The following is a 24,661-nucleotide window of genomic DNA, read 5'->3' as shown; positions in this document are numbered from 1 at the left end:
GGTCCAGAGTGGGACGTGGGGCACCTCTACTGCAACATTCACAGCAGCCCAACTCCACAACCCACTTTTCAGAGTCTCACTATAACTGATGGAATTGCTTACCAGGAACACCCCAGGAAGCTGACAACCACCGAGCGTGTTCACACAATCAGGGAACTGAATTAACCCCGTTTTCTGGCTTCAGCCAATACAGCAAGCTGTACACAAACCGAATGGGCTATGTCTGTTAAGCCAACACCAACACCCCCAACTCAAATTCCAGTTAACTAAGCGCCTCTTCCTGGCAAATTTGTGTACGCCCAGAAAATGCCACAAAACGTTATGCCGACTAACTGCCAAGCGATTCCAAAGGATTCGGTTGTGAGGGAGCAGCCTTCACGCTTGTGGGTTTTGGTTAAGCCCTCAAGTAATCAGAGCCAAGTGCAAATTAATGGAGGGAAGGGTGGGTGGTGGGAGGGGCACAGGAGTCATTTACAACTGTCCCCCCCCCAAGAGCGTTTTAGTGGGTTTACAAACAACAGAACATTTTTCTAATTACAGAACAAGGCTTCTAACACAAAATTCTCCATGGCTGTCTTCACACAACACACTTAACCTGGCTACTTCTGCATTCACACAACACACTAACTTCCCCAGAACGGAACCAAAGATAAAACTGACATGGTTTGCCAATGTTCCGCCAATTCCAATTTTAACTAACCTGAAAGTGTTGGGTGAATTCAGCCAGAATGTCCACCACAGCTGCCCAGAATGACCAAAGGCAAGATTTCGTAGTCCACTTTACAGAGACGATGGAGCTTAAGGGTTAGCACAATCTTAAGGGAGTCAACCTCCATTTTACTTCTTGTTGATAACCTCTTGGAAGTCTAATGCCTGGCCTAATGCAAACTTAAAGCTCTGTCAGGGCGTCCTGATCAGCTTCCAATGCACTCCAAACAAACCATTTTTACCACCCGCCCTCATCTCTGCTTCTGACATGATGCTTCTCTCCTTGGAACCAGAAAATCCAAACTCATTAAGGTAACCGTGTCATTCCAGAGTAGCTTCAGTGACTGAAGTGGCGAATACATTGATTAAGTAAAATTCTGCACTGCTACCCTGGCATATGCCGTTTCCAGGCTTAAGAAAGTGAAAAGGGTGAAGTGTTTCCCATCGTACTTGGAACTCTGATCCAGCCTCCTTCAGCTGAAAATCTTCAAGGGTGTTGGACTTCAGCAGCCAGCAACTTTTGACAGTATCACCAGGAATGATGATGACGGTTGGTCACACAGTCAGCCAGATGTTTAGATTGGATTTTTGTATCCCCCTATCGAGTCCTTTCCAAGGACCTGGGATAGGCAGATGTTGTTGTCTGATAGTGTTAAAGGTCTCGTTGCAGGATGGAAGCTCTTCCAAGTCAAGCTGCCTTTTGCAATGGACCGATAGCGATTTTGTCAATGCCGATGGTCTTCAAGGGGTGCTCCAGATGTTTTGGGATTGTGCCCAAAGCGCCTATTACTATTATTATTATTATTTACACCACCAACTGCCATACTCTGACAGCAATTTACAATGAAAATTCAAAGCAGAATAAGTCGAGCTATTAAAATAATGCTAAAAATAAAAATCCTGGGCTACAAAATCCTACAAAGCTGGGGAACACCACCCCAAGGGTGGCTGATCCAGGCCTCCCATGCGCTTTTGATGAGAAAAGAGATTCTGCGGGATGCTGGAGGGAAGATCCAGCTGGTGGTGGATTTGCATGACAGGCAAGGCAAGGAAAATTCACTAGGAGATTTAGTGGCTCAGGCTGTTTGCAAGCCTGGCTTTGCTGGGTTCAGACAACATCAGGAAACCTGGGTGAATGCCAGCCACAGCTGTGTTCGCATGACATGCAGGGCCCAAACTTGTCAGCTCTACAAAGGCTGAGGTTCGCACTGTCCACACCTCACCTACTCAGGGAAGGGCTGGGTTCCCCCCATAGGTTGGACCACAAGCTACTCGACCTCCATCTTATCCTAGTTTGGCTCTTGATCTGGGGCCAGCCAGCCGTATGAATGCAAGAGGTCCATTGCCTTGGGAGAAAGAGAGGAGCAGAGATGCAGAACTGCTCTTCTTAGCTTGCAGGAGCGGAAGAAAGCAGGCTTGGCAAGGAAGCCCTTAAGGAGGGGGGGTTGGGGGCGGGGGCCTGCGGACGGGCCCTGCAGAAGGGGGGCTTGAAGAACGGGAGGGCGAACCTCAGAGCCACTGGGGGAAGATGGAGTGGGGGAGTATGGGAAACTTTCAGGGGGCTCCAGGCAGGATGGATGTACTTTCCGAGCTGGAGACGGGGGGGGGGGGGGCTGCGGGGGGGCGAAGACCCGGGCGAGGCGTCCGGGGCTCCCACGGGGAAGGGGACGGCGCCGGGGGCAGCGGGGGCTCCGCGAGGCCGCCGAGCCCAGCGCGCTCCTCCCGCGGTCATCCCCGCCGCCGCCGCCGCTGCCGCCGCCGCCTCCGTCCGTCCCCTGGAGTCCGCCCCTCCCCGGATGATGTCAGCCTGCTCGGCCCGGTGGCTGCAGCCCCCTCCTCCCTGGGGAGGCGGAGGGAGGCGGCATGGCCCGGCTCGGCCCGGCCGGAGGAGGCGGCGGCGGCGGCGGCGGCGGCCCCGTCCCCCTGCGGCTGGAGGCTGCGCCCGGGCCCGCGCCGCACTGGCTGGCCGTGCTGATGGTGCTGCTGCCGGACGACGACGAGGACGAGGACGAGGAAGACGAGGAGGGCGGCCAGGCCGGCCGTCGGAGGCGGCGGCGGCGGCGGCGGCGGTGGCGGCGGCGGGCGGCGGGCGCTCCGGCCGCGGGGCTGCTCCCCGGGGACCCGCGGCGGAGGCTCCTGCTGCTGCTGCTGCCGGCGAATGGGGCCGGCGGTGGCGGCGGGGGAAGCGGCGGGGGAAGCGGCGGCGGCGGCCCGCGCTCCGACCTGCCCGTGGCCCCGGTAAAGTCCGCAGCCGGCGAGGGGAGGGGAGGGGAAGGGAAGGGAAGGGAAGGAAGCCCGCCCGCCCGCCTCCGCCGACCCGTCCCGTCCCCGAGCGCTCTCGCAGCCCCGGCACCCTCCGCCCGCCAGCCCGAACTTTCCCCGGCGACGGTGGCTCCGTGCCCCGCGCTCCCTTCCCATCCCATCCCATCCCACCCCGGCCCGGCCGGCCGGCCGCCTCACCTCCGGCGCTGCCGCTGCTCGGCTCTGACCGCCTCGCCGCTCGCTCGCTCGCTCGCTCGCCTGCATCCCGGGCGCGCTCCGCTCCGCTCCCCTCCGGCGCGGTCCCCGGGGCCCCGGGCGCAGCCCTCCCGGCGGCCCTGCCCTCGCCGGCCGCGCCGCTGCCTCGCCTCCCACCCAGCCACCCGCCCGCCGGCCGCCGCCGCCGCCTCCGCCTCCTGCCCCCCGCCCTTCCCCACCCCGCCTCCCCCGGGGCTCCCGGCGCTCCGCTCTGATTCCTCCATCCTCTCCCCGCCGAGGTGTCCCCACCCAGCGCCTTGCCCCCTCCTGCCCCTCCGGTCCACCCCCGCCCCGCCGCTGGGAAGCAAACAAACCAGCCCGCGCCCTCCCGCGCCCGGATTGTCACCCCGGCACCGCGTGGCGGCGGGAGCAGCCGACGGGCAGGTGGCGCGGGGAGCCCCTTCTCCCGCCCCAGCTGGGCTCGGGGTCTCGCCCGGCGTTCGCGGGGAGCCGCCGCCGCCGCCGCCGCCTCCTCCACCCCCTGGTCCTCCTGCCGTCGGCGGAGGGCTCCGGGCCGATTGGACGGGCCGGCCGAGGAAAGCAGGGAGACCCCAAACTTTCTTCGCGTCCCTCCGCGCCCCCCCCCCGCGAAGCCCCTGGTTGGGGGTTGGGATTGTTTTGGTTGGCAGCCGCACACGCGCGCACACCAGACACACACCCCTCTCGGCTCCGTAGAAAGCAGTTTTGATGTTCTCCATCCAGGAGAGCCTGGCCAGAGGTGGGCTGACCATGAAGGAAGAGCCTTTGACCGGGGGACTGTCCGCTGTCCGGTCCTGGATGCAAACCACTGGCGTTCTGGATGCCCACACGGCTCTGCAAAGGTAGGATGGACAGACCCCTTCCTTCTCCTTCTCCTTCTCCTTCTCCTTCTCCTTCTCCTTCTCCTTCTCCTTCTCCTTCTCCTTCTCCTTCTCCTTCTCCTTCTCCTTCTCCTTCTCCTTCTCCCCCAGCCGGTGAGGCAGAGGAGGGAGGGTGGGGACCTGCCATGGAGCTGGCCCATCTCCTCCATTCCCTCTCCCCTGCCTCAGTTTCCCTTCTGGTCTGGGCACCCACCGAGGGTTTGAATGCCTCCTTCTGCAGGAGGTGGAGAGCAAGGGGAGAAGATGGCATCTCCCTCCAAAAGGGAAAAGCAAGAACAAAATGCAAACCAAGGGCTGCCTTCTTCAGTTTTAGAAACTGGTTTGATTTGGATTAATGTTGAACGATGGTGGCTTGAGTGGGCGCAAAGGAACCGGGAGCTTTGGAGGAGGATGGCTGTGATGGTCAGCACCATCCCCCGGGCCATGGCACAGGCGTTTTGGTGAGGCGGTGGACCCTGGGTCAAAGCATCTAACTCAAGTGGCCCAGTGGGATGATGAAGAAGAGAGAAGCCCTCTCCATTTATCTATCCCTTTGTTGGTGCTCTTCAAGGACCATCCAGATTCCCCTGGAAGTCACTCTTTTCAGACCTGGCTTCTTCGGGCAGAACCAAAAGCCACTTGGGCTGGAACTGGCAGGGACCATCAGAGGACAGTTGTGTGAAGATTAGTCTGAGGCTGGTGTTACGTTTCTGGGACTTACGTGGCTGGAAAGCATTCCTTGAAAGTAACACTTCTGGATGGAAAAGCAAAACCCTGCTGAAAGAGTTAGTCTGATTTCTCATTTAGTAACACCCACTCCTGCGATTTTTCAACTTTCAAATTACCTTGTAAAGTTCTTTTTAAAAAAAAGGCATTCGTAGTTTTGAAAAATCCTATAGAATTAACTCTCTACCTTCCCTCTCCCGTTCTAAAACAGCAAAACAATCTCCCATCTTTCTCTTTGTTGCTGGATTTCTCCGCATCACAAATCCGCCTCCCTTTCTCTTTCTTTCTGTCTCTTACAATTATTTCTGTCAGTCAATAAACAAGGTTATGTGAATCATTTCTCCCAGGACTTGACGAGTATGGGAGTTTGTTCCTTTTGATTTAAATTGATTTGCTATTGATCGCAAATGTTCCCTGACCTTTGACATCCAATCTTGCTTGGCATGTAGTTCAGTTTGGTTAAACAAAGGAAATAAGAATTAGGTTTCATAGCTAATGAATTAGGTGAGTGGGACAGACAGAACCATGCTTCTCCCCTTCCCATTTTTTTCCAGGACCTGGTTCACCTAAGATTCCAACTGAATTGAATGTTGGCCTCTGCCAGTTCATAGACTTCAACCTCTCACTGCCAGCCTTCGCCATCTCTTTTAGTTTGAGGGTGGGATACCAGGCCCACGTCTCCTTGTGGTGGCACACAGTCTGAGGACTGCCCCGAGAAGGAATCTTGAGATGCAGTTTGTAAATTCACTAGTGCTCCCTCATTGTCCAACCATGCTAGAGCAAAGCATTGCCGCAGTTGATACAATTCCTCGAGCACTCGCGTTCCCCCACCACACAAATATTCCAAGTCTTTCGGCAGCCCTACAGCTCAATCTTTAGTTAAGCATATAAGGTAGTAGGTAATGGGAAAATCATATGCCTGAAATCTACGAAAGCTCAGCCAGGATGGACTCGGGGGCCTGATGCTGCGAGCGGTATTGCCCTGTCTTTCTGCATTTTCTGTGGACAGTCCACTCCAGAGCTGCTCTGTGCCCTCAGGAGGGGTGCAGAGCAAGAGGTGCCAGTTAAGCCCCAAAGGCTGTACAGTTCTGATGGTATCTGACCCTCAGCCATGATTAGCAGGGTTTTTGCCCACGGCTACCTAAGTCGATAGGTAGGTTCTCCTCTCTGTGCCCAACCTGTTTCTAGATGTTGGCTCAGCAATCTGACCCAGGGCCGGGCAGCTCCAGCTGAGTTCAGCAAAGGAATTATGTCGACCTGGCTTTGGGGCTACAGTGGGTCAAGTACTGGCTGAAAGAAAATGCATTTAGCAGTCACTGGATCCTGCAGTTAGCGAGTAGAGTTGGCCTAATGACAGGTGAAGAGAGTATTGGGAAAGACTAGAGGAAGGGGCCCCAAGCTAAGGAAATCTACGTCAAACCCGTGAGCGCCCTTGCCCTCTTTCTCTGGAGTCAATCATTCCAACATTTCACTTTTTCCAGTTTTTGCTCTGAATTGGACGATTCCAATTGTTAAATGAATTCTGCCTTTTCAGGGAGTAACTCTGGAAAAGGCAGTGGTTCATCGTTACAAGGATCCACATTTTTGGAATATTCCTCATTCTTGTTTGAACCATCTGGGCTGAATTCATTCAGAAAGAATCATTACTTGCTTGCTTTTTTTTTTTTTTTAATGTTGGCCCGGATAGAAATCTGTATCTATCTATACAAATCTTGGGCCAAGGAGAAGGAAAAGCACCTCCTTTTTCCATAAATTATATTCTTGCCTTTCTCTTTAATGCAACCTGAGCGAGCCATTTTTTAAAAATTCCACGCCATAATTTTTCTTCTAGAGTCGTCTAAGTGGACCAGAATAAGTCCAACTTTCATCCTCCCTTCTTTCCAGTTCAGACCTACATAATCTAACTGCTTCTTTTCTTTCCTTCAACCCACCTCTCCTTCAATTTCTGTGCCAGTATTTCTTCTCTCCCCCCCCCCCCAAGAGCGAGAGGAACAGGGCTTCAGTCGCAGGGTTAGGTTCACCAGCAAAGCCCACCTGGACTGGCAGAGCATGAGAGAAGATTCCACCAGAGTAAGAAATACATTGAACTTTCTTAGAGCCAAGGTAGGAAGGGCTAAACTCTGTTCCATCTTGTGGTGACCAAGCTGGGCATTTTATTTTATTTATTATTGGATTTGTATCCTGCCTTTCTGTTCGTCCAATAATCAAAGCGGCTTGCAAAGCAAAGAGCATGCCAAGAAACGACTAAAGCAGCATTCATACGATTGCAATCCAGATAAAAATCAGAGTTGAAAGAAAAAGCATTGGGGAAGAGATTTGTGGAAGTCCAGTTCTGGATAGCTGGGAAATGTCTCTCCTGGTGGGTTGAACTGCCTCCCTGTAATTTTTAACATCTGGTGATTCTGAATTCCAATTCGGGGGAAACTTAGCAAATCTGGCCTTGATGGAAAAAGTACATCCAGAGTTAACCCTTCATTTCTTTTAAGCTTTGCCTCTCGTTCCCCTTGCTCGGTCCGAAATGCCTTTGTGCAGCTCCCAGCAGCAGTTGACAGGGGGGCAGAGGAGATAAATAAAAATAAATAATAATTAATCAGCCACCGACACTCAGATCCAACCACAACAAACAAATTCAGTCGTGCAATTGCACATGTATTTGAATAAGCAGGTCTTACTCGTTTCAGGAGGTCTGCGTTCAGCAGTATAGGGCTGGAATTGTGTGGGGTTTTTAACTCAATGGGGAGAACAGCTTATTCATCTGAGCCAAGAATCACTTTGGGTTTGATGTTGAATTGGGAGCAGCGATCGCTCAGCCTCTCGCAGGCAGGTCTTGGACATTCACGCTTCTAGAGAAGGACTCCGATGTTTGTTAAGCTCGGACGTTCATTTATGCGAGAAAATAAGAGCTAACACTGTGCAGAGTTTGTATGGATTGGTCCTGAATAGACTTGAATCCCAGAAGCCTGGCTGAATTATGATCTAGGGTGGGTCAGCCACTTAGTGTGAACCCTTTGCAAGCATTTGCAAAATGGGTAGTAGTAGTAGTAGTAGTAGTGATAATAATAATAATAATAATCCCACAGTGGTGCAGAATTAGCTTTGTTTACAAAAAATAAAGGGAGAAATGAAGGTGCTGATTTTAGGATTAGGCGAGGCTGAGTTTCCCTGTGATCTTGGGCACTTGGTTGCACTAAGGGAGAAGGGAACAGATGTTGTTGGGGAAGGTGAGAAGCTGCTTTCAGATCACCTTCCATCCTCCGCCAGCCTGAATTCTGTAACCTTCGCCAGGAGCAAACATCTTCCCTGCTGATCTGTTGTGTTAAATTCTGGAAAAAAGAGAGAGGTGAAAGTTTCCGCGAGAGTAGGTTTTTAGGATTCGTGCAAAGCACGCGGCGTGCTTGCAGGATTCGCTTTTGAGTTTCCAAATTAACCATCTGTGGATAAAGGATCACTTATGGGGAGATGAAAAGAGAAACGGAAGAGAGATTGTCCTGATGGCAGTTCCCTGGCCCCCTGGGTTTTATTTCAAGGAGAGGTTCCCTTGCAAGAGAAATCTCTGGCCCGAATTCTGTGGTCCTTGGTACCAGTTTTCTACAGGTTTGGGGAGACTGGGCGAGACGTTGGAGAGAACGGTGGGAACGCTGTGATACTTAAGGATGAAATCAGCATTTGAATTCATGACCTACTGGTTAATCAGCCAGAATTTTGGTCCCATTAATAGAGACTTTGAGCAAAGCATTTCTCTCTCTCCCCCCAAGGTGCAGGCTGTTTCTCTGCATTGCTTTGTTGAGAAGTCTGCATGGATTTTCCAGTTGCAATTTTGGGGTTGGAGGAGCCGGTTCCTGCACTGCTGATTTCCGGGTGGGGTGGGCCAGGCCACCCTTGACTGCAGGTCAGATGTTTGGGCTGGTGCAAAATGTATCCACACTTACCGAAGTGTTCAAAGCACGTCGTGTTCGAACTAGTCACTGTTTTGCATCCTGTCCTAGTTCAAGATTAAGGAAGCTCCTTTAGAAAGCCTCCGGTTGGCGGGACCGTGCGTGCTTGAAAGAGCGTTTTCTCTTGCATGATCTTGGAGAGCAACAGGCGCCCCCGACCCTTCGCCGTCTCTGCAGCCAAGGCCGGGACCCCTGCGCCGAGCTACGTTCAGGCCACACCGTTCCACGGGTCATGTAAAGGTTTAGCAGGTGTATTTGCAGAAGTTGCTTAGTTTGGTTAGCCTCAATCTTGGTCAGTTCTTTTGGGTTAGCGTGTTGCGTAAACCCAGCACTTTGAGTCAGCTTACGGCTCTGATTGGGCGTACCCAGCACTGGGGCTGACGCCGTGACAAGGAGCAGGCGTTTGGGGCGAAGAGAGGCTGCGGGTTCTGGGCCAGGAGCTGAGTGCCCTCCCCACCCCTTCCTGGTGGAATGGCACTCCTGTCGATTGCTTTAGCCTTCTTTGCGTGCAAAATGAGGCGATCCACTTTTACAGGCATTCTGACCGGCTTTGGGTGGGTCTTATATCGCTCGGTAGGTCGCCCTGAGCAATGGCAAGCTCAGGAAACCAGACACTTTGCTTTTGCACTTGCACACGGGCTGCGGCACACTACTGGCTGCGCTGGTTGCTCCCCCTCCTCCCTTTCCAAAAGTCGTGACAAGCTGCTTGTCCACGGTCAAGGCCGGAGGACCAGGCGCTCGTGGGGGAGCTACGTTGGATCGTTGCCCCGGCGTTGAAAGGAAGAGGGGAAGTGTGTGCCGCGGCAGCCGAGAGTACGGAAGGAAGGACACTGTGAGGAAAGAGATGCTGACATCGGTCCTTGCCACGGGGCCCAGGGCAGATGTGTTGGAACTACAATTCCCAGAATTCCTAGCCAAGCTTAAATCCCGTTGGCTAGGAGTCCTGAAAGGTGGACTCTCAACCTACCTGTCGCACGTGAGGCTGTGGAAGAGTGGTGTCGTTATGCCTTGAAGCAGAAGGATGGCTCCCCTAAGCTTTTCCAGTCTAGCTAGAGAAGGAGCATTGCCTAAAATTGAAAGACCAGGACCAGGAGTGTCCACAGAATAGGGTCAAAAAAGTCAAGATGGCAGCTACAACGCTGCGATCAAAGGTCTGCATTGTTATGTGCATTGCACATTTTAAAAAAGGCAGAGGTTTGATCATACCTCCGTTGTGGTGGCCATCTTGACTTTTTTGACCCTACCCTGCAGGTACCCCTCCCTGGGACTTGTGGAATCCAGGGCCTTCTTCCTGTTGATCTGGCCCAAGAGCATCTTGCAGGTTCTGTTCAATCAAACTTGCGTGGTTTAACTCCCACGTCATGTGCATCTCCCTGGCTGTCTGCTGTTCGGTAAGGCACCTGCGCACAGAAAGCCTTTAATTGGTGAGTGCATGGAAGCAGTGACGGGAAATAGCACCAAGTGGATAAATTAGTCTCCCCGGCGGGCAGGTCCAAGTTGTATCCTCTCTTCTGCCAAGCGATGGAAGTGACGGAGTGCACCAGCTGGAGCAGGGCAGAGGAAGCAGCAGAAAGTCATCCCCTTATGTGGTGCCTTGTCCCCCCTCCAAAATCCAGCTGGTGAGTCAACAGGACCGTGGTTGCCCTCTGCAAAGCGAAATAGCTGTCTCAAGCAAGCAAGCCCAATCACGTGCAACAGAGGAGGGCAGAAAAATGGGCGCCATTGGCTAATCTGGGGGAAGGTGGGGTGGGGTGGGGCGGATGTCTGTGTAGGGTGAGGTTTAGGGAGATCTTTCCTGATGAGTAAAAAATGAAGTCCTCCAATTAATAATGATGGGTATTATTTGTCAGATAGGCGCTGCTTCCGTGGCTAGGGTCCTTCCTTCCTTCCTTCCTTCCTTCCTTCCTTCCTTCCTTCCTTCCTTCCTTCCTTCCTTCCTTCCTTCCTTCCTTCCTTCCTTCCTTCCTTCCTTCCCTCTCTCTCCTTCTTTTTCGCCTTTCCTTTATTAAAGGGGCGTCTTGCAACTCTTCCCTGTGAGTAAACCCCTTAAGCTGAACAAGCCTTTCCTCTGAGTAAAGATGCAGGAGGTTGCAAACTTCATGCCCCATTAGATCAACAATGGAAGAATGTCCCCATGCTTTTTTTTTTTTTTTTTTTAAAACAGAGTCACCATGATTGGGACTCTGGCGAAAAGGCCACGAAGCTTTTCCTTGCTTTGTTCCCGGGCTTGGAATTGCTCTTGGAGCAGGAGAGACTACCTGTGGTATTTCTGGGCTCCCAAAGAAGGCATTTTTAGGCAAATTCCCCCATCAAATGCCCCAGTTTTGGACCAAGCTGATCCCCAGCAAGGTGCTTCCTGTGCTTTTTCTCAACTGTACAAAGCGATGGGGCATTTGGCAGAATTTGCACCCCCGCGAGCATCAGGCGCGTTTTGGTGCCTTCAGGCCAATGCAGCCAAAAAAAACCTTGCGGGGCGGGGGGGGGGACAGACTGCAGTCTCACTGATCCTGGTGGAGCCGGGCCGACCCATTTCTCTATGCGTGCGGGTGCGCGTGTGATGCTCCTCGGCGCGGCTTCCTGGCGGTCCCGTGCACGGCCGAGCTGCCTTTCCTGTAACAGCCCAGCGCTGGTCTGCTTTGCTAGGAAATGCTCTGATTTCCTTGAATAATTAATGGAAGCCTCTCCAGCGTCAGGGACTGGAGAAGACCCGCATCTGCGGCGGCGGCGGCGGCGGCGGCGGCCTCCCCTCCTCCCTCATTCCTGAGGCCTTTGGGGAAATGAAGATGGAATTAAATGCAGGTGCGCCTCCCTGGCCAGGCGGGATGGAGAGAGCGTGAAGCTGGACTCGGGTTCCTCCTTCTTAACCCTTTCCTTCGTCAACCGGCCCCCCCCGCCCACCCCTGCCCAAGGCTGGGCCTGATGGTCAGGTGTGGCCAGGTCAAGGATCCAGGAGTGGGAATCTGGCCCATGTGGGGGGGGGGCAGGTTGGGAAAGAATCATGGAATTGTGGAATGAAAGGGGTCCATCGGGGTCATCTAGTCCAGCCCCCTCTGGGTGTGCAGGAGAAGCAATGGCTGCCTAGGCTAAGCGGGAAGCAGAGGGAGAACGCCCACTGTCTCTGCGCTTGGGGGCCGTGGGTCCCAGATAGCCCCTCCCCAGATTTCATCCCGTAGGAGCGTCTGGGGCAAGGTGGGGGGCTTCCCCATCTGATGCCCCCCTCTCCTGCAGTCGCCCACTCCTTCCCATTGTTGTGGGGGGGACAAAGCTACGGAGACTCTCTTTTTCTCTTCCCTCTGCTGTTTTCTCCCCTGCGCCGCCATGTCCTCCCCCCGCTGTTAAAATGATGGAGGAGCGTCCTCGTTTCTTTTAAGGATAACAGTTGGGGTGCAAATGCCCCCCCTGCCACTACTGGGGTCCTCGCCAGGTCCCATCCAGAACGAAAAGCTACCTCTGGCATCTGCCTGTGGGCAGACGTGTCCCTCAGGCTCCTAGAGGCCCCCTAGCCTTGAAATATAGGAAACCTTCACAGTAGCCCTGCAGAGCAGGCCAGGGGCCCACCATCGCCTAGTGGGGGCTGAGAGAGGGAGGGGGAGAGGGTGCGACCCTGAAAATCGCCGCCCTGCCACTCAGCTCCTGCCGTAGCTTATGATAGCTGGGAAAAGGCGGTTGCAAATCGAATACCATAGAAACAAATCACAAATCCGGGGGAAAAAGGCTTTAGTAGCCCTTGCGCCTCCCACCCAGGAAATGAGCTGATGTTAATCATTTGTGGGCTCCAGGAGCAGCGAGAGAAAGAAGCAGCTTTTGTAACACACCCTTTCCTGCTCTTCGGCGGATGAACCGGCACGTCCCAACCCAGCAGCGCTCCTTCCTTTCCCTTCTCTCGCGCTGACCATGTAACCAAACTCTGCAAATTTAAAAGCCGGGCAACCCGTGAAATTTAAGACAGTCCCGAGAACGCTCAGGACAGAGCATCGTCCAGCCCTTCGAACTGCCCTGTTGCAGTTTTTACTAGGATTGGAAAGTGATTAAATACAAAGCGATGCGGTTAACTTGCATATCATTAATGTGATTTTAATTAGAGGCTTAATGAAACAAAACCCATTTTACTTTTTTGCTCTGCTCCTGCCCCCGTGCGCTGGCTGAATGCGTCCCTTGGACAGAAAGAAATGGGGCCCTCCAAATGGGATCCAGGGCACATGCTGCCATCTTGCCTTTTTCGACCCCCCTCCCATTGGACCAGTGGGCTCCTTTCAAACTCCCGTGTTACCAGTCAATGAACTGGGCTAACTCGGGCATTTAAGGCCTTTTGAAAGCCACTCAAAGAAATCTGGGGGGAGGGGGCAATTCCATAAATGGGGATGAGCACCCAAAAGACCCCTAATAGCCATCACTACAATTGTGGCCTCGGAATTCAATATTAAGTATTTTTGCATGACGGGACGTTCAGGCTTCATTCTCCATTCGCCCGTCGGCTGTCTGGTGGGGTTTTAGGGATGACCCCATTGATGGACATTGGTAAAGTCTCCTTCAGAGTCAGTCGTGATTTCGGGGTGCTTCAGGGAGAGACTTTCCTGGCCACCACACAAAGGCGACTTGCCGTTGCCCTTTTGTGAGATGTTTTACAGCTTCCCAGTCTAGGCCCCGGTCCTGGGATCTCCTAGTGGTGTCCGTTCCAAAACTAACCAGGCCTGACTGTTCAGCTTCTGAGTCCAGACAAGGCCAGTCTGCTTTGGAGAACAGATAGGGCTTTTACCTGCGACCAAACCCGGAATTTGATCCAATGTTGCTTTCCCATTTTTATCTCTCTTGTATGGAAGGAATAATGCTGCAAGATATTCCTACTTCTACAAATTCCCCAAAGAGTGAGTGCTGGATTATTTATTAGAAAATCAGCAATTCTTGGTCATACATCATTATTCTCTCTCTCTCTCTCTCTCTCTCTCTCTCTCTCTCTCTGTAGGGAGACTAGATATAGATATAGATACAGGGAGTCCCCAGTTTAAGAATGAGTTCCATTCCCAAGGTCTGTCCTTAAGTCAAGTTTGTATGTATGAATGTACGTATGTATGAATTTGTACATAACCCAGAACAGTGTTATTGTATAATACCGTATAAGTAGTATTGTGTAATTAACTCGAACCATTGTGTATTTAACTTGAATTTTGCTACCAGAGGCTGTGTTCTTAACTCTGGGTCATCCGTAAACCAGGCGTTCTTACCCTGGGACTCGATACTCATTCCAGGCTTCCTGGAGTTGCAGCTGAGACTGAGGTGGTCTCTTAGTTTGATTAAGCCAATAAATAAATGAAATGAATGCCAGGTGCATCACTCTTTGCGCTTGCTTTCTCTGAAAGAGACAATTGCAGGGACTTGAGGTTTATTTGCAAGTCCTCCATCTCTCTCTCTCTCTCTTTCTGCTTTCTGCTGCTGCTGACTTTTTCAAAAGATGATATTGGAGATTGCCATAAAGCCAGCAGCACAACAACACTTAAATTGTGAGCCTCGTGCTAAAACGGGGATCAGGTTTCTTGCATTCTGTCACCTGCCTGTCCCCTGCGAGTTGCAGGCAGATTTCCCTGCTGAGGTTTTTCATTCTGCTTCTCAACCCCGCCCCGCCTCGCCTCGCCCCGCTTAGATATCTTGCTTCTGTTTGTGCCTCCTCCTCGGGGAGACCAAGGCAGACCACATTTATTCGGATCGTGCCTTTGCCATACTTGAGATCTGTTTGTATTTACAGGGCGACCCTTCGCCTAGCTCTTCAAACGCATAGCAGGTTGGACTCTTCGGTTTTAAGAGATATGCATAGCATGTTGAACTCGATGGGGTTTTCTCCCAGGTTAATGGCTGTAGCATTGCACTTCCCAGATTAAAATGTCTCAGGACTGTAACAGGTACACTGGGGTGGTCCCACGGCGTTTCTGCAACTGGCTGGAATTAAATTGGACCGCACTGAATTCAACCTGGCTTCAGTTTTCCCTAATATGAGATCTCTTGCCTGTGCCATCCCCTGCCAGTTCTATCATCCCCTGCCAGCCTAATGACTGGGAACGATGGGACTTGTAGTCAGGCATACCTGGAGAAGGCTGAGTTGGGGGCTGAGTTGTGCCCCCTTTCTTAGCGTCCTCCACAATAACTTCTCACAAGTACGTCTGGTGCAGCAAAAGGCTGTTCTAATGTTAGTAAAACAGCTTCTTGTCTGCAAGCTGTTTTTTCCTGATGAGAATAAGTGGAGGCGGTGAGGAACGAATAAAGTTTATTTTCATGCAGAGGAGCGTCCTTGTATTTCTGCTTGTTTTAAGAGGAAATGGGCACTAAGTCTTCTCCCTTAAGAGAACAAACACGGGCGCTGGAACAGCTTGCAAAAGCTGTTCCTGGGAAAATTGAGAAGTGATTCATCCCTGATCCTCCAGCTGTGAACAGCCAGGAGAAATAAAACCATTTGGACCAGAAAACAGGAATGATTTACTTAAAGGCACAAAACCCTCTTGTTACACTTCTCCTTTTGGGATAGGCTGGTGCAGCAATTGCGTTTCATGGAGAAGGAACCACCTTTTCTCATATCTGGAAGGCGGTATCAAAACACTGAACAGCAGAAATGTGCAAAATCTGGATCCAAAACAGTCAATGGGGCTTCAATTGGCACCTTTATTTATTTATATTTCAAATTTAGATACCACCCATCCCACAAAATAGTGGCTCTGGGCGGTTCACAAGAAAACAGCAATAAATATTAATTAAAATACAATAAATACAATAGAATAAATAGAATAAATAGATACCTTTGCGGTATCTGTGGACTCCTTCTGAAGGGATGTGCGGCTTTTCCCGAAATTGCACAGCGGTTGGGCCGGTGAGAAAAAGATAAATTTGCGTTGTGAGGTTAAGCAACAGTAGGGCGGCAATGCGGACAGATACGGCGAGGGTGCCCACGCCAGATCCAAGCGCCACCCCCCTCTCCTGAACAGCAACAGCAAGAAAGGATCGCCAGATCTTCATGTCTCATGCTAATTCCGGGCTAGGAGACTGGGGCTACGAATACTGGCTAGGAGCGAAGAGCCCAGGTTTTCTGCGCTTCTTGGTTGTCCTCCAGCGGTGATTCCGGTTTTGCACCCCAGGTCTGGTAGTTCATTCTTTTGCTGGGTTTGCTCATAGCAGTGAAACGATGGTGTGTTTGGTCGGCCTTTGCTTGAGAGGGTTGTCTGAGTCTGTCCATTGTGGACAGGTGTGGTTAAAAATCCTGGCTTGGTATTGGGTGTGAATGAGGCTCTAATGCGCGACTGTCCTTGACTTCTAGCCCTGCGGTCCTGCGTCTTGCCGTGAGCTGCTCTTCTCAGACCCCTCTTGAGAGGCCTTAGTCCAATATTCCTCAACCTTAGCAATTTTAAGATGTGCGGACCTCAACTCCCAGGATTCCCTGGGGAATCCTGGGAGTTGAGGTCCGCACATCTTAAAATTGCCAAGGGAGAGAAACACTGCCTTAGTCCTACTGTACTGGAGCTTGGGGTTTTGCCGAACGTGCTCAGATGAGGCTACCAAAATCTTGTTCATCCTCCGGAGCGCTGTCCCCGGGTGTACGTGCATGCGGGTGGGTGGGTGGGTGGGTCAGCCCTTAGATAGGGTGGTCAGCATTTCATGACTTCTTTGATGCATCTTCTGTTCATCTTCTTCGTTTTATTTATTCGTTTGGAAAACACATAGGGCTCCTATGCAGCAGACAAACTCTGGGTGCATAACGATCGCCAACAAAGTCAATGTCACCCAACCTCTATAAGCCAGAAAGAAAACAGAATTAAGATTGAACGTCATGCCGTCACTAAGGCAAACTATAGCTGTGTGGGGCTCTACTAACATCCTGGCCCAGCGCCTGAGGGAACAGCCAGGTCTTCTCAGCCTTCCAGACCACCAACAGGTTGGGGCCTTCCAGATCTTGGGGGGAGGCTGTTTCACAGGGGAGGCCAGCGTCTCTCTGTCTCCGCCCCTTGGAAATGTGTGGACTTCAACTCCCAGAATTCCCCAGCCAGCATGGGTGGATTTCAGCTCCCAGAATTCCCCAGCCTGCATACTAAAGCTGCTGAGATTGAAACACATTGGGGTAGGGGCTGCCACACAGCTTTCCGTGCATTACGTAGGTGGCCTTACAAATCCGGCAAATAAATACATCCATAAATAAAATGAGATCGGCTGCGGTGTTTTAGCATCCGGTTTTGCAGCATTTCAGCAATCTTGGGTCAAATCTGAGGGGAGAATGCTGGAATCTAGTCCGATTTTTTAGCTGTGCCAGGGGTGGCCTCCATGGGAAATAAATCTCCCGTAGCTTGCCGAGTTTCCTGCTCTACCCAACCCTACTTTTGAAAATGATTCTTTGAAATAAAAGTATTAAGGATGGGATCGTGCAAAGGAAAGAACCGTCTTCAGCATCGTTGCCAAAGATGGTAAAGACTGGTTCCTTGGCAGCCATGCTTTCGCCCCACAGCTGGTAGAAAAACATCCTCCCTGCCCACCGAGGTGGCCATTTTATGAATAGAGAAGTCTTCCGGGGCAGCCATTTTGTGTGGGTGCCCACTGCAGGCTCGCCACGTTCACAATATCCCCCAGCTTCTACCTGAATTCTTGCCTTCCCCTGCCTGGGGTGCCGAAAATTTATCATTGGCACGCAAAGCAGGTTCCGTATCAACACATGTGGTCCTTGTGAAAGATACAGCAATTACACCGAGCGGGGATTCTTCTCTTTGCCTGGGATTTTCGAGGCGAGAGGACCCTTGAGGGCATCAAGACTACCCCCTGCTTCATGCAAGAATCCAAATTAAATATAGCCTCCACTGGAAGATATTCTCGATTCCGCTCTCCAGCTGCTTTTCTTGTTAGGGATTTTTTCCCCTAACGTTTCATCAGGATCAGCCTTCCTGCAACTTAAATCTATTATTCCATATCTGCAATCTGGAACAATAGCGAAGAGGTCTACCCCTTCTACCATGTGATGTCGTCAGAGATGTTGGAAGAGGGCTATCATGTCCCCTCTTGGTCATATTTTTCCAAAATGCTCCTTCCACCTCCCTTCTTAGCCCTTCGTTTCTAATCCTTGATTATCTGCCCTTCTCTGCACCTCTTCCAATTCCTCTGAATCCTTCTTAAAAGCTGATGCCCAGAATTGGACACACAACTCCAAGGGACATCCGACCGTGGTATGCCAAAGAATTGATTTATGGCGGATGTTGCTCCTGGTCACCTAAGGAAATTCAGACTTCTGCTTCTCCAGATCAGGAACTGGGGCATTTTAAAATAATTAGCGTCGGTAGAAAAACCACTTTCTAAAATGCATTTATTTGCTCATGTCCATTTATGACCTTGTTCTGAAATCATTTAAAAAATCAGAGGGAAGGAAAACTCGTGCCACGTTATTTCAGGTAGATTTGTAAACGTCGGCGTTCCAGACCATCAATGCAAGTTCAGGCAGACAAAAATCTGGCATGTGAAATGAGGCTGATTTCATATATCAGCTGTAATTGGAGATCCCAGGTGCCTTTAATTCAAGAGGAGAGATGGAGAGTTAGCTTTTGACACGTGGGAGTCCACCCTTTTCCATTTTCTGTCCTGTTCGGATTCCACTTTGGCACAGAGGCGGTCTGTATCAGACCCAGCGTGTCAAACGCGCTGCTGGTCCACTTCATTCATTACCTTCTGAAACTTTTCTGTGCAACGTTAAGCAAACATTTCAGGGGGTCAAATGGCATGCAAGCATATCTTAGATAAAGTCAGCTCCGAGGCTGCTTCCCCCACCCCTCCCCAAAAACGAGATGGGCTGACCTGTCATGTTGAGCCATGATGCAATTTGTTTGCTTTGGCTTATCATCAACCAGGCCCCCGTCCAACATTCGGCAGATTACGTGCGAGCCAAGATGATGGCTTGGAGGGATCAGATGAACTTGGTCAAGTTTTTCGTCCAGTTGCAGAGTGTGGGGCTTAAGCGAGTAACAGCTAACTTCAGGGAGTAAAGTTTCCACTCTTTGTTTAAATTCAGCCCAATGTTTGTAGATAAAAATACAGGGAACGTTCATTTCTGCACTGCAAAGCATCTTATGCCTGGGGTGGAAGGGCGGAACGTTTTTGGGTGGACCAGGCCGATAGCTTCCTTGTCACTGCGTGGTCCTGTGGTCACTGCGAACGGGCGCGCTTCACTTCGGCGGGGGCATCGGTTGCATGAACGTCCAAGGAGGGGCTCGCTTTGGGGTGCAGGACGGTCTCCAGCTGTCAGCGCTGCTCTTCCTCAGCAGCTCTCTATTACAAGGGCTTCGACCAAAGACCATCTCGAGGAACTGGGCCAGCCCTTCCTTCCGACTTATGTGGGAGTTGCCCCATTCGAAATTTCGAAAGAGGGAATAGCCTGGAAAATCAGGGCACCACGCACTCTGCAGTTTATTATTACCGTCGTCCCTTCCTCCAACACATCCCTCAGTCTTTAGAAGGAGTATTTTCTGATGTTTCGGGTTCTAACCGAGATATCACCATCATCATCATCATCATCATCACCATCAGCATCTCCCCCCCATTCTGCCCAACCCAGAAGGCATTCTGTCAGTCAAAGTCTACAGGAGTAGATCCTGCAGAACAGATAGGAGATTAGAAACTGGAGCAGCGTCTGCCCCTGGGAACAGCCTTCTCCTAAGGTCAGAGCAAGACATGCATTCAAATAATGAGAGCCAAGCTGTGCAGAAGGTGACTCTACGTTTTGGCTCCTAGTCAATCCCCAGCATATCCACCAAGGAGCTCCCAAGGGCTGCAGTGGCGCTCGCCATGGCGGGAGCGGCCTTCCCCTAAGGGCAAGCCAACGAATGCAGCCAAGGAAGGCATCTTCAGGGGTCCCCATCGCCCCCAGAGGCTTCATTGCTGGGGTGTGGCCAGCAGGGGCATTGTGGGAAAACAGTGCCTGCGCAACTTATTCAGCGAATTTTGGACTCCCTATGCCAGTGTTGTCCAAAGTTGGCCACATGCTGGCTGGGGAATTCTGGGAGTTGAAGTCCACTCATCTTAAAGTGGCCAACTTTGGACAACACTGCCCTATGCTGTTCCAGTCCTAAAGGGTTACCGTGTTGGATCCCTAGATCCTGCATCCTGTCACTTAGAACAAATCCAAAAGGCAGAATCTACAGGTTCAAGGGATCCAAGATCATGGTCCCTTGGGTTCGAATCCCCCAGTCCCCTTTGAAACCCCCAAAGAGGGACTTGAAAAGGGTTCAGTTTGGCAGAGTAGTCAAGTCCTTGGGAGAACCCAGGTTCAGAATAAACTAAAAAAGCAAATCGTTGCTGATTGATGTTTCTTTTCCCAGGCCCTGTGAACACACAGCCAGTGGCTAGGTAGCTCCCGTCTGTTCAGGAGTGTCTGCAGGGTGTGGTCAAAAAAGTCAAGATGGCGACCCCAAGGAAGCAGTCAAAGCTCTGCTTGTTCTTTATGTGCTTCGACCCACATAGAAAACAGGCAGAGATTCCATCGCACCATCATAGCCACCATCTTGACTTTTTTGACCACACCCTGCAGATACCCCTGCCTTCCTTCCCACCAGCCTGGTGCAAAAAGTCTCAACCTGGGTCTTAAAAAAGAAGCAGAAAATTATCCCCACCCCCACTTCACCATTTTTCCCCGCTGCTCCCTCTTCCTCTCCCCAGGATCCATGTTTCTTAGCTAAACAGACGCATGGAGAAAACAGCGGATGGAAAAGTCATTTGCTTAGGAAATTGTGCTGCGGGAGAAGGAGTTTGCCTTACTTTTGTGTGTGGGTTGAAGGCTGGGAAGAACATTCGGTTTGCATTTTTAAAGAGAAAGAACTTCCTCTCCGTTTTCTCTTATTATTCCTGCCTTTCTGGATTGAAAGACCAAGCCGGCTCCTCCTGGCCCAGCAAGGGTGTAGAAAGAGAAGGAAAACAGCCGTCCAAACCGATCAGCGGGGAGGGAACCTCCACCAACTTTTATTTTATTTTATTTTATTTTTTTAGCAATCTGTTATTTAAAACTGTCCAAGAAGTGTTCTTGGGAACCCCAAATGCAAAACTTCATGGAATTGCTTATCTAGAAGTTTGGGCGGTTTCAGAAAAAATGTCATGGAAAGGAGCTTTATGTTCATATCACCACTCGCGCACTCGTGGAGAATAATGCATAAAAATGAGGGCCAGTTAAAGAATTCCGAGTTGATTAATCATCTGCCTTTTAACTGATTGACTTAATTTGAATACATTTTCATCCTGCCTCTACCTCTGTGGCTTGCCTTTGACCAAAAAGACAACGATGTTAGCTTTGGCAAGCTCGTGGTGTTTTGGCAAGCTTTGGGGCAGGAAATCCTGGTGATTCTTGATGGCTACAACTCCAAGCCGCTGCTGTTTGTAGAAGGCGAAGGCGTTTCGGTGTTGTCGTGCCCCGTTGTGATTTCAGGACAGAAGCAGGGTCTTCGTGCCGAGCCCCCTCCCACAGTGCCTCGATTCCTCTGGGCGAACGTGGCCGAGCTCTTCTTGGAAGATTCTTCGCTGTTCAACCGACTCTCCCCAATATGGGAGAGTATGGCCGGTATCTGCTGGGCATTGTTGAGCTTCAGGGTTTAGTGACTGTGGCTTAAACAACCACAGGCACGGTGGTCCATGTAGCCTCTGAAGATGCCAGCCACAGTTGCCAGTGAAACATCAGGACCACCTCTGTTGTCTAGACCACAGTCACTAAACCCTGAAGCTCCACACGGTCTCTCCTCACTCTTGAAATGTTGTGGGGAGATGATCCAAACGGTGTCTTCATCCTCCACCTGTAAGTCTCCTTGGTTTTGCTCCACATGTCCCCATCTTTCCCCAGGAATAGCCATGCAGTGTTTCACCTGCATCCTTTGAAACTCCTGATCTTTAAGCTGGTGTCCTCCACGCCCAACCAGGGTCAGCAGTGGGCCCCAGTTGGGCACAGACTGCCCTAGCATGTCCTCTGCCTTCTCAGGAGATCAACTCAGCTCCCCGTTAAACTGAACTAGGGTTATATTGCTGTGCAGAGACCACAGTTCCCATCCTTTGTTACAGCCATGGACCGGAACGGCTTTGCTTGGGAAAGGTGGAACTGCTTATGGTGGTGGTGCTGCTTTTAAACTAACTGGCTATTTTGTTTTGATCACCTATAGAACCGTGACATTGTTTAAACCATTGTTAAAACCAGCCTTTTTCCCTGTTCAAGTTAGCACACCTTTGGGGGTAGAATTTGCTGCCCCAAGATGGAATTTAATTCTGGGCTGATGAGCTTTGGGGAAGCAGAATTGAATTTAGGGGTGCCTCGTATGAGCTATTTGGACTGGGAAGACAACATGGCAGGAAATGCTGACATCCTTACTTTAGCTGTAGTTCACAGTCTCCAGAGGAAGGAAGGAAGGAAGGAAGGAAGGAAGGAAGGAAGGAAGGAAGGAAGGAAGGAAGGAAGGAAGGAAGGAAGGAAGGCAGGCAGGCAGGCAGGCAGGCAGGCAGGCAGGCAGGCAGGCAGGCAGGCGATAGACATCAGATCCTGTTTTCTATCTAGTCTTGTTCTAGATTACTTTTGTAAGGCACTTGGACAGGATTGATGGAAAAATCCTGGGAAGCCTTTCCCTTAATTCTCTTTCCCCAGAACAGCCAGTCCTGCAAAAGGCAGAGCGATTTCCTACCAGAAGTCTGAATTCCTTCCTTGCAGAATGCTTTGGGAATCAGATGCTGCAGCTCTACGGCAGCAGATCGCCCACCACAATCTTAGGAAGCGCCTTTTCTTTAGGGGGAAAATGACGTTGCTCCCAGGGGTCTCTTAGACGAACTGACGGTCCTGCGTGGCTGGAGACAACGCTAGAGTGGGGGACCCTCCACGGAAATTGAAAGGCAGCCTGGCCAGTCAGAGAGAGGAGGGCAGCGCCCCCAAAGCAGCTGATGAAGGAGGTGGGCAGGTCACCTGGTTGCAGCCTTTCCTGCTGGAGTGAGACGCCCGGATTTCTCTTTAAATCATTTCCAAACCTGCATCCGCACCTCTAGACCAGGACATGCAAAGCTTAATGCAAACCTTTACAATTTTTTTTTTTTAATTGTTATCTTAGATGAGGCTGAAGTGGTTACACTGGAAGGAGAAAATTGTTATTGAAAATGTGATTAGATAGATTGGTGTTTCTCAACCTTGGCAACTTTAAGAGGGGTGGACTTCAACTCCCAGAATTCCCCAGCCAGCCAGGCTGGCTGGGGAATTCTGGGAGTTGAAGTCCACCCCTCTTAAAGTTGTCAAGGTTGAGAAACGTTGAGAGAGAGAGAGAGAGAGAGTAGATAGATAGATAGATAGATAGATAGATAGATAGATAGATAGATAGATAGATAGATAGATAGATAGATAGATAGAAAAAGATGAGAGAGAGAGAGAAATCGTTTTATGTGCATGCATACACTTAGTCTGCAAATCTTGCAATTCTGGCTGTCTGAAAGTTTGCAAGCAATGACACCCTGAGCACTGGGCTATTTATTTATTTTAGACAATGTATGTGGCCGCCCATCTTAAACAAACAACTCTGGGTGGCTAACAAGCCATCCATAAAGACCCTACGCATTAAAAAAAAGGCGATATAAAGAGTGCAAAAGGCCATTAAGCCCCCGTGCAGATGTCTAGGCTCCTCGAGAGGGTCTTCCAGCTCCCCTTTGATCCTGCCTGCTCTGAGTCAGGGCCGTCAGAGCAAGGAGACCCAGTGGACTCCAGTCCCCCAGCATTTCGCCACAGCGGGTTGCAGCACTTTGCTGACGGGACTCCCAGGAGAGAAGATGCTCTCTAGCCTGTTACTCTGAGCAAGGGGAAAAGCCCAGCCCCGAGAACCCAAACAGGGCCGCCCATACCCATTAGAGAGTTTGGGGATAACGCTGAGAAGGGAAAAGGTGGGCGAAGGAAAAGCTTGCTTGTCTCAGGCCAAGACTCAGAACAACCGACCCATAATCCTGCTGGCTGGGGAATTCTGGGAGTTGAAGTCCGCACATCTTCAAGCGGCCAAGGTTGAGAAACACCGGCCTAAAGTCTCAATAAATAGAGTTCCAGTCAAAATGTAGAGTCAGTTTTCTGATCTGGTCTACCTTGAAGAGTTGACTTCCAGGCCAGAAGGCACCTAACTGGATGTATCGGTGAGCCTGCCTCAAAAGTGGGCTTCTAACCCCCGAACAGGTTGTGGGGAGCAGACAGTCAGCTTCAAATTGAATGCTGGGCAAGATTTTCTTCCTAGGAAAAGAACCGGATGACGCGAGTCATGCCAGTTAAACACAGGGACTGAAATGCTTTTGCGACGCTGGTAGAAGCTCAGCTTGGCTCTTCCACAGGGAGAGGACCAACTTGCGCGATGGAGGCCTCCTGGGGTGCTCAACCAGTTTGGGGAGAATATTTTCCCACGCATCCTGCAAAGAGGTCTCCTTCTTATCTGTGCATTTATGCCCTTGCGGCCCTTGTATCTCGCCATTTTTCCTCTCTGTGAGATGGGTTGGACTGAGAGAAGAGGACGCAAAGGCGTCCAGGAAGATTGAAAGATGCCACGCAAGGTCCTTAGATCAGCAGATTACTTAGATGTGTTTCCAAAGATGCATCTGGTTGGAAAAGTTGCATCTAACCCAGTGTTCCCTTGCTGGCTGGGGAATTCTGGGAGTTGAAGTCCACCCATCTTAAAGTTCCCGAGGTTGAGAAACACTGATATAGAAGAATGTCAATGCTTGAAAGAATACAGCAACCTTTTTATATACTCTCTTATTTACATACACTTGCACGCTGACTCATACGACACTAAGTGGCTTCCAATATATAAAACTTCTTAAAGAAATCCATCAAATTGCAGCAAACAGTTCAAAACCGTTCGTAAAAACTGCTGCTACCATTCAGCAAGACCTCCACCAGCCCTCGGCCCCTCTTGCTTCGAGGATGCACGTCGTGGAAATGCAGTC

The 24,661-nt window shown here is 51.0% G+C and overlaps 1 protein-coding gene across 4 annotated transcripts in view; it reads left to right on the top strand.

Moving 5' to 3' along the window:
• Positions 1-2,547: 2,547 nt before the first annotated feature.
• Positions 2,548-24,661, top strand: part of LOC103053804 (transcription factor COE1-like) — an 82,930-nt gene continuing 60,816 nt past the window's right edge. The window contains exons 1-2 of one of the 4 annotated variants that reach the window (XM_088133236.1): positions 2,548-2,946; positions 3,928-4,046. In XM_088133236.1, the coding sequence (XP_087989362.1) occupies positions 2,572-2,946; positions 3,928-4,046 (494 nt within the window). In that variant the 5' untranslated portion in view covers positions 2,548-2,571. Of the gene's footprint in view, positions 2,947-3,579; positions 4,047-24,661 lie in introns of those variants that run through there. The other 3 variants (XM_088133235.1, XM_088133234.1, XM_088133237.1) reach the window with 3 other exon arrangements.

Source organism: Python bivittatus, unplaced genomic scaffold (genome assembly GCF_059951505.1).
Source record: "Python bivittatus isolate LINGU-HERP-01145 unplaced genomic scaffold, Pbiv_v1 ctg000070_np1212, whole genome shotgun sequence".
Taxonomy (NCBI): domain Eukaryota; kingdom Metazoa; phylum Chordata; class Lepidosauria; order Squamata; family Pythonidae; genus Python; species Python bivittatus.
This window is presented reverse-complemented; position numbering and strand designations above follow the sequence as displayed.